The sequence below is a fragment of the Alnus glutinosa genome, chromosome 13, assembly GCF_958979055.1.
Source record: "Alnus glutinosa chromosome 13, dhAlnGlut1.1, whole genome shotgun sequence".
Classification (NCBI taxonomy): domain Eukaryota; kingdom Viridiplantae; phylum Streptophyta; class Magnoliopsida; order Fagales; family Betulaceae; genus Alnus; species Alnus glutinosa.
In genome coordinates this window covers 25,308,561-25,318,514 of record NC_084898.1, presented here as the reverse complement: position 1 = coordinate 25,318,514, position 9,954 = coordinate 25,308,561, and the positions used below count along the sequence as shown (strand labels likewise).

The following is a 9,954-nucleotide window of genomic DNA, read 5'->3' as shown; positions in this document are numbered from 1 at the left end:
CAAACAGAAGAACTCAAATCCAGCCGACGGCAGGGACTATCTTTGCCAAAAATCAGTGCATGTCTCCTAGAAGTTGACGGACATGCGTAGATCTGGCATCAAAATTATAAATGAAGGTGAAAGTCCAGCCACGCACTCCGCCGATGACACAAACCAGATCAGCCTCTTCCCTACTGGTTGTCTTGAAGCTTCCCACCTAAACAAAAGAAAAGAAAAGGAAAAGCAAACAAACATAAGCCACCATAGCCTTGAGAGGGCTAGGAGAAGATAAACCACTACCGGATTTACCAGGGGAACAAAACTTCACAATCGTAATGGCTAGAGGAGACCTAACCTCCACTGGTTCACATCAGGGAGGGACAAAAAATACTTCATAGCTTTAAAAATGCTAGGAAGTAACCACTACCGGAAGGAGGGAGGCGTGAAACCTCCCTCCCCCGGCGAAATTTTTTCAAAGAAACGGACTCTCTAAATGAGAGAACTAGAGCTTCAGGTAGAGGCGGCTACGTTTTTGTGAGGGGTACGGTTCTTGTGTAACTAATTAAGGCTCTTTATATCTAACAACAGTTGTATTATATTCTGATGTATTAATTTTAAACAATTTTTTTTCCCATTTTAATTAAAAAAATCTCATTTTTAACTATTTCATTTAAATATTTTCTTTTTAAAGCATCTACATTCTAAAATCATGTTCATATTTGTGTTGAGTTACATATAATTACTTGTATGTAGAATTTAATTTGCGCAAAACAAAATTTATTTTATTCTAAAAATTATTTTAATAAACAAACTTCGTCAATATGTTGATTTTAAGTTCATGTGAAATTATGAGTTAGTAATGTTTTAAGGTGCAATTGATGTAACTTTTTTTTTTCCCTTTATTTTCTTCTTTTATATCTTGGAATTCAATTCTTTGTATTTGTTTTTTTTATTGTAATTGAGGCCTTAATTAAAAAGCACTGACTAATTTTTTTTGTCATAATATTATTATTATTATTTTTTTTTTACCATAATTGGGGCTTTAAGTAAAGAGCATCGACTAACTTTTTTTTTTTTTTTTAAAGAAAACTTAATTATACTATCTTTATTTTCGGTCTTATTTAATTTGGGTGTTAGATGTCTGCCTAATTTATCTAAGCATTGAGCCGGCACTGGGTTTAGGTAGCATGTGTTTTTCTCATCCCTATATCCATCCATCTTAGCATCATATGTTCACTCAGCCAATCCTATAAAAGGAGGACGAGCTAATCTTCTCATTTGCCAAACAACTAAGAACTTTCCTCATCTTCTCATAGTAGCTGAGTTTTTAGTTTCAACATTTTACTGCTTAACTCATTTTATTTGATTTCCTGACTATCACTCTTTTCTGAATTCTAATGGATCAGAGTTTGTGGGATGCTGCTCAGCATGGAAGCATCGATGCCTTGTACGCATTGATACAAAGGGATCCAAATGTTTTGGACAGAATCGATGACATTCCATTTGTTGAGACTCCTTTACACACAGTTGCATCTGCTGGGCACACCCGGTTTGCCATGGAGATCATGAGGTTAAAGCCCTCATTTGCTAGGAAGCTTAACCAAGATGGTTTCACTCCCATGCACCTTGCTTTGCAAAATAACCAAACCCAATTGGCATACCGACTAGTTTCTGTTGATAAAGACCTTGTCCGGGTCCAAGGAAGGGAGGGTGTGACTCCTTTGCATTACGTTGCTAAAATGGGAAATCTCGATCTTTTGTCCAAATTTCTAGACAATTGTCCCACGTCTATACAAGATGTAACAATTAAAGGAGAGACTGTTTTTCATATCGCCTTGAAGGACAACAATCTACATGCTTTGAAGTACCTTATAAAATGGCTTCAGTCTTCCACCAATCAATATGCTTCATCCTGGGAAAAGAAATTGCTGAACTGGGAGGACGAGGAAGGCAACACTGTGTTGCACATTGCGGTATCCAGAAATCAACCCCAGGCAAGTTCTCTCCCCTCATGCATGGTTTCTAATTAATTAGGGGAATTGAGTGGGCGTTTAGGGGGGTCTACATATCTTGTTGGTCGAATGAATGATATACTTGTAATATATATTTTTCCTTTTTGGTTGTGGCCTTTATATCACATTTTCGGTGTTTACTATGTTTATTATTTTTTAATAAACATATACGGTATTATGGATATTTCTATTAATTTAGATTACCGTAAATATGGAATCGGTATTATGGTTATTTCTATTAATTTAGATTACCGTAAATATGGAATCGGTTAATTGATTTTAAAATCAATTAACGATATTGTTTCCTTGATGGAAGGAAATAATAAAGTGTTTACCATTTGAGGGTCCCTAACCTAGCCTATAAATAGAGTGCTTGTGTACACCATCAGTACAGCCATCAAGCAATAGGCATAGATTAGAAGACACCTCATAATTTTGTTCTTAGAAGTTCTGGAGGAGTGCTTGAGCAACAATGGCCGGAGGTATGCCTAAAACTGTTCTATTTAATTTTCCGCTGCGCATGTTAGGTTAAAGAAATAATTGTTATTTAATTATTTTTAACATGTGGTATCAGAGCCATCCTCTGTGCTATTTTGCTTAGCGTATAATTTTACTATGCGTTATCAATATTGAATCAAGTATTTTTTATTGGTTATCAATATTGAATCAAGTATATTCTATTTGGTATTGTTCACTTCTGTTTGTATTGTTTGAGCAATATTTCGTCTTTTGTGACCTGATAGAAACGCATTAGCGATTATTTTGTGAATATTTGTTGTTCACGTACTGTTTGTGAAAACCCATAAATTTGATATAACTATTTTTTATTTTATCACTATTCTGTATATTGTGATATACTGCCTAATTTTGAGTTATTGTAATCTTGATATTGGTATTTTCATAAAGGGGTGGCGGCTAGGGTTCTATTTTTAGGGTTTTCAACCCATCTGGAACATTACGGGTCGGGTTGGTTAGTGACTGGGTAGGGTTTCGACCCATTAAATTTTTTTGGGTTGGATATATTTTTCGGTTAGGGTTTTTTTAAAACCCATGCAATTTTGGGCCATTTAAGTGGGCTGACCTAGTTTGGGCCAGCATTATACATAGACCCAGAGGCTTGACCCGATTAAGTGGGTTGACCCAATTGCCCAAATACAGTAGCCCATTTGGAGTCTTGTAACCCAGAAGCCCAACCCAATATAGTAGCCCATTACAGTAGCATTTAAATAAAATAAAAGATTTGGCTTATATGGGGTTCGAACTTGGGACCTTCATGTCCATAAAGTGACAAGCTTCAAACCATTGAGCTAAGCCTGTTTTTATGCTTTCACATTAAGGTTTTATTCCCTTTATTATTTACAGTACTGTGTATTAAAATTATTGTTTATTTAATACATGAATTGAGGAATATATTTTTAATTGTTGAATTTATATTGTTTAAATATAAATTGCTTGATGCCTAGACCTAAGAATAATTAACAATACCATATATACTGGTGTGTTTACAGTAATATCTAAGAATGCAATGTCGGGGAAAGTTCTGGCAAGGAAAGTCTTGGGATTTAAGTGTGTCCGGTATGACCCCCCTCACTTTCCTGGGAGCTTATCTGCTTGCACCTTGGAAAATGCTGTTTACCCCATTTAAGTATTGATTTGTTATATTCCTGGGGCTATTAAGGGGGCATCTATAAAGTTGTTAGATGTTAATGAAGTAGCAATTATCATGATAATTTTGGGAGAGCCACAGCATCCCAATTTTGAATGACAATTGCATCAAGATTACACACATGTAATTATCATAATAATTATGGGAGAGCCAAAGCATCCCATTTTTGTATGATAATTACATCAGGATCACACGCATGAACCTCATAAAGATTTATTAGATGTTCATGAATTACAGCGTGATTATTATGATTTTGGGAGAGCCAAAGCATCCTAATTTTGTAATAATTGCATAAGGATCGTACACATGAACTTCATATAGAAAAATTAACATCGTATTGTAATTAACTCATAAATTTAATTACCTATCCCCAAAGGGAAGTTTTTATTTTTATGACTTAATTAGAATGAGATAACAAATTTAGTATTAAAAGTAAAATTTCTTTCGGTTGCCCAAAGGTACGAAGAATTTTATTTATTAATATTTAAATTTATTAGTCTTATCAATAAAGAGTAAATTTCATGCATGATGCAACCTTTGCCCAAAGGTAGGTTGAAATTTACTATTTAAATTGGCATTGGCTAATTTAAAATAAAGTTACTTCATAGCATTAAAGTATTTTTTACATTCTTGGTCATTACAGCTATTCGTATTACTCTACTTTTGGTAGTTTTATATTCCAATACTTTAAGGTAATATTTTTTCTGACTGAAAAATATCAATATGCTTTTTTATTTGGGGTGTTAAAAATTTTGGTGCTCCGTGTGGACAAACCACCTACTCCCGCGGAATTAAGTACGCCACGTGAGATTATTAAGCATGAACGGTGGGAGTGATTTAATCACTTAAGTTAGATGTTCATGAAATCTCATGTCACTAAAGTCATCAGGGATTTATTCCTGAATGTTTTAGAGCTAAAGTTTTATAAAGGTTGTTTATGAACATTTAGTAAGTCCAAACAAAACTTGGCCAGAACCCTAATAGAAAAAAGCTTTAAAGACAAACCTTTTACAGTTTCTAAAGTGTTTATAATCTCATTATGGGAATGAAGGAAATTATAGCTTAGCCTAAGTCTATAAAGATTGAGATTTTTTGAGTCATTATTGGTCTATTTCATTTTTGAATTCTCTTTTCTAAGTGTAGAATTTTATCTTTTACTACACATAAGAATAAATGGTTAATAAGTGAACTTCTAACCATGTGTGTTCAAGAGAATCTATAAAGTGTTCACATGATTACTCATGTTAAGGGAAAGACCGATAAGTGCAATCATGCCCAACAATTAAAGCATGAGAATAAGGTGCTAATAAAGTATTATGGCAATCCAGATACCTATTTCTCGTGCAATAAGGAAAATTAAGGACATATAAAGAAAGATTGCGTGAAGTATGAGAAATGACTTAAAATAAAGATAATCTCATATATCTAGTATGTCGTGAATCTCTTTTAGTGACTCATTCAAATATGTTGTGGATTGATTATGGTTTAACAATCCACGTTGTCAACACAAATGCAGAGTCTTTTTAAAAGTGAATAACACGTGTTTATAATTTGAGGTTGTTGGGATCTATAGGTTAATTTTGAGATTCAGTTATATTTTTTACCCAAAAAATTATTTATATTCCATAATCTTTTAGAAATTTATTTTCTAGTTTGGTTTGTTAAAAATTTCAATTTTATTTTTGAAATTTTTCTTATTTTAGGTGGAATATTGGTTGGGGTTTATTTAAAGTCTATTTAAAATTGACCTATATCCCAACTTTTGAAACAAAATTATTTGTTTGTCTCTGCGTATTGATGTTGACGTAAAGTAGAGTCTTTTGAGAATTTTAAAAAATGCTCTTGTTATGGCTTTGGAGATTGAAATATATCTCTATACAGAAAATAAAAGTCGGTAATTTACTGACTTTGGTTCTTGTGTGGGTTGCATAAGGGAAAGCATACCAACAAGACCACTAGAGGTGCCAAAGAGAGCATTTTGAGATTCTTGAGATCATGTACATTGAAAGGTGTTGACCTTTTCACTCATTGCCTAAATAGTCAGAGATATTTTATCTCTTTTAGTGATAACCATATAAAGTTTATGTATCTCTATCTTCTAAATATTAAAGTTGGGGTATTGAATGCTTTCAATATCTATAAGGAAGAAGAAGAGAAACAATATGAAGATCATAAGATCTAATATAGGCATAGAGTATTAAGGTAGGTACACACAAAGGGGAAATGATTAGTAATACTAATATGCTATTACCCTTATAGAGTAAAGCTTTGAAGACCGTTGTATATATGTTAAACAGTATTCCATCTAAGGTTGTCCATAAGACACCTTTTAAAGTATGAAATAGATGGAAGCTTAGTTTAAATTATTTACACATATGGGGTTGCCTTGCTAAAGAGAGGATTTATAATCCTCGCCTTAGGCAATTAGATTCAAGGATAACCAGCGGATCTTTTATAAGCTATCTAGTAAACTTTAAAGGGTTTTAATGTTTTATTATCCTTCATATAAGCCTAGAGTTGTTGATTGTAAAATTTCTAGAGGATACAGAACCTAGTGGGAGTGCTCATTCACATAAATTGGAATTTGAGGAAGCACTAGAGTTGGCCAAATCTCCTCCTCATAGAGGATGATTGATTGTATTCAGGAAAAATCAGATTGATTATCCTGAGCCACAATCACTTCTAGAACAACCAACTCATACAGAACAGGTTCAAGATCTATTCTCCCATTGCAAAATGCAGAGGAAGTAGAATTAAGAAAATCCTATAGAATAAGTAGATCAACAATTCTTAGTGATCATGTTGTATATCTCCCAGAGTCTGATGTTGACATTGGACATAAAGATGATCCAAATTTGTTTTCACATGCTATGAATGGAGAAAACTCCGCATTGAGATTCATTGCCATGAAGTAAGAGATAAATCTATGGCTCAAAAGTCAAGCTAGACTCGTAGCCAATGGTTTTACTCATAAAGAAGGCATTGATTATCATGAAACATTCTCTCCAGTGTTTAAGAATGGTTCACCAAGATAATCATAGCATTAGTAGCTCATTTTTGACTTAGAGCTACATCAAATGGATGTGAGAACAACTTTTGAGAATAGGGATCTCGAGTAAGAGGTTTACATGAAACAATTAAAAGGGTTTTATAAATAACAGTCAGAAAGCTTGCAAATTAAAGAATTCTATTTATGAGCTGTGATAGATCTCTCATCGGTGATATACTTTTTGCAAGGTTATTGTTTATTGAAAAACCTTGTTAATTAGTATATATACCTTAAGGTCAGTGGGAGTACAGTAATCTTTCTGGTCCTATATGTGGATATTATTTTTGCAAGTGCTGATTTAGGTTTGCTACATAAAGTTCATTTCACAAAACTTTGAAATGAAGGATTTGGGTGAAATCTCTTATGTCTTTTGACATAGAGATTCACAGAGACATAAAGAATATTAACATTGTCTCGGAAGGCCTATATTGAAAAAGTTTTGGGAAGATTTAGAATGAAGAATTATGTACCTTCAGTAGCAATTAAGAATGACTAATTAAATACAGATTAATGTCCCAAAAGGTATTGGAATAAGGGCAGATGAAAAGTTTTTTAAAGCGTCTGCATTATACATAACCATATGACTGACAATAAGTATATTGAGTCAATAAAGTGCTGCAAATAAAGTCTTGCGGTATATGCAAGGAACCAAGAAGTACAACTTAACCTAAGGATACACTTTCCATTTGAAGGTGGTTAGTTGTTCAGATTTGAGTTTTGCTGATTGTGTAGATAGTAGAAAGTCTACTTTAGGGTATATATCTTTTTATTGAGAGATATATCTTAAAGATGCAGTATGCAGATTATGGTTGCTACGTCTACCAAGAAAGCTAAAATTCTAGCGTGCTATGAATTTAGTACACAGGCATGATGGTTGAGACATTTTGTTGAAAGTCTCAATATTGTCGATTTTTACAGTTAGACCATAAAGATACTCTGCGGTAATTCTACTGTAATCTTATTTTATAAGAATAAATAGTAGAAGCAGAAGTAAATCGACATCAAGTATCTCAGTACGAGAGATAACATTAAGAGACATAAAGGGTCTATTGAGCATATAAGTACTGAATTAATGATTGCGGATCCCATGACTTAAAGTTTACCGGTAAATAAAGAATAAAGTCATGCGGAATATATGAGACTCATTAATCCAGTTTTTGCTTGGTTTGTCTCTTTTTGGTCTATAGACATAAAGTTATTATAATAAAGATATTGTGCACATTTGTTATTTTATCCATGAGGATAAATAAAGTTGGACCCGAATGACTTATAGGAAGTTCATTCATAAAGCTTGATTATCCATAAGGTACTCATGTAAGGAGTGTTTTACATTGTGATACATGGAAGGGACGACCTACTTTTATAATGGTTTTACCGCCATGATTCGTGTGAAACATTTCTTAACTGAGTTGGAGGATTCCATAAAAGAATTGGCCAAAACTAAAGAACCTAATACCATATGGTCATGTGTTATAAAGTCCAAGTGGGAGAATGTAATATATATTTTTCCTTTTTGGTTGTGGCCTTTATATCACATTTTCGGTGTTTACTATGTTTATTATTTTTTAATAAACATATACGGTATTATGGATATTTCTATTAATTTAGATTACCGTAAATATGGAATCGGTATTATGGTTATTTCTATTAATTTAGATTACCGTAAATATGGAATCGGTTAATTGATTTTAAAATCAATTAACGATATTGTTTCCTTGATGGAAGGAAATAATAAAGTGTTTACCATTTGAGGGTCCCTAACCTAGCCTATAAATAGAGTGCCTGTGTACACCATCAGTACAGCCATCAAGCAATAGGCATAGATTAGAAGACACCTCATAATTTTGTTCTTAGAAGTTCTGGAGGAGTGCTTGAGCAACAATGGCCGGAGGTATGCCTAAAACTGTTCTATTTAATTTTCCGCTGCGCATGTTAGGTTAAAGAAATAATTGTTATTTAATTATTTCTAACAATACTAATTAAGGATTTAGTTTCAGGAACATATATGCTAAAAATTATCTTCAAATGATTTCCACTTCAACGTTTGGTACCAATATTTTATGTTCTCTCTTCTTTTTTTTCTTTAATGTGCAACATTACATTATTTTTGTCCATTTGCAAAAAAAAATTAGCATTTTTTTTTAGGCAGGGGGTTAAGTTGAATATATATTAATTGTAAACTCTTTTACAGTGATGAGATCAGTAATTATATATGCATCACTAAATCATACAGGTCGTGAGGCAGTTATTGAATGTTGGAGTTCAAGTAAACCGTAAGAATTTAATGGGTTTGACAGCTTTAGACATCTGCTTGCAAGGCGGCAACAATAAGAGATCGATGAAGTGTATGTTATGTCGTGCCGGAGCTAAAAGGGCTTCTTCCCTTCCTACAGTTAAACCTTATGAAGCTCTCCTCAAATCTCATGGCCCAATTTACTCGACTTATAAAAAGTTACTGACATGGAGGTTGCGTCAACAAGAGAAGACAACAAATGACTTGCGCAATATATTGGTGGTGATTGTGGTGTTGTTCATAACAGCAACGTACCAAACCGCACTCAGCCCTCCCGGAGGAGTTTGGCAAGATAACTACAATCCTCCAACTGATGATCAGTTCAATAGCACATTCCCGATCATCCCGAACAACGTTACTAGTGACCTTAGTCCTACCCCACACAGGGTAGGGACAGTAACCATGAAAAACAATGACTTTACGCTACTCACTAGTACTAATGGTGCTTGCTTTGTTCTATCAGCTTTCATAATACTCCCCTTCGTCATCCCGTTAGATGCGATTAGTGTTTTGTGTTTCTCACCCATGATATTCCTCTTTGTGTCCTACGTGATTTCAAATGCCATCATAAATCCATTTGGACCAATTGACTGGATTCATTTTTAATCATGAATATCAAATAATATTGATTTCTTATGCTTGCACCTTTTTGTCAAGAAGCTTATTGTACTTTTTAGTTTTATCAAATACATGCTGATACCATGTCAGCCCTTAGTTATATTATAGAAATAAAATAAAATTGAAAAACCTAAAACCTGTGTGTTGAAAACCAAAAGACCCAAACCAGTTTACCCAAAATCATTTTCCCCTCTCTCGATCTCTCCATCTCCTCCCTCAACTTCGTCGTCGACGGGCTCCATCTCACGCCCACTACAAAAAACAACTACGTTGAGTGCCGCTTTTTTAATGCCATTTTAGGCTATATAAACAACACCAAGCAGTTAGTGCCATTTAA

General features: G+C 33.7%; 1 protein-coding gene across 1 annotated transcript; it reads left to right on the top strand.

The window, feature by feature from the left end:
* The first annotated feature begins 1,376 nt into the window (after nucleotides 1-1,376).
* On the top strand, nucleotides 1,377-9,605 carry LOC133854012 (ankyrin repeat-containing protein BDA1-like). Its single transcript, XM_062290031.1, has 2 exons — nucleotides 1,377-1,973; nucleotides 8,940-9,605. The coding sequence occupies exons 1-2, from the start codon at nucleotides 1,377-1,379 to the stop codon at nucleotides 9,603-9,605; spliced, it is 1,263 nt and encodes a 420-aa protein (XP_062146015.1).
* Nucleotides 9,606-9,954: the final 349 nt, after the last annotated feature.

Bases quoted from the DNA above. Each gene is read 5' to 3' on its own strand.
- LOC133854012 (XM_062290031.1), top strand. From the start codon at position 1,377: ATGGATCAGAGTTTGTGGGATGCTGCTCAGCATGGAAGCATCGATGCC. The intron at 1,974-8,939 runs GCAAGTTCTCTC...TAAATCATACAG, and splicing joins TATCCAGAAATCAACCCCAG to GTCGTGAGGCAGTTATTGAA.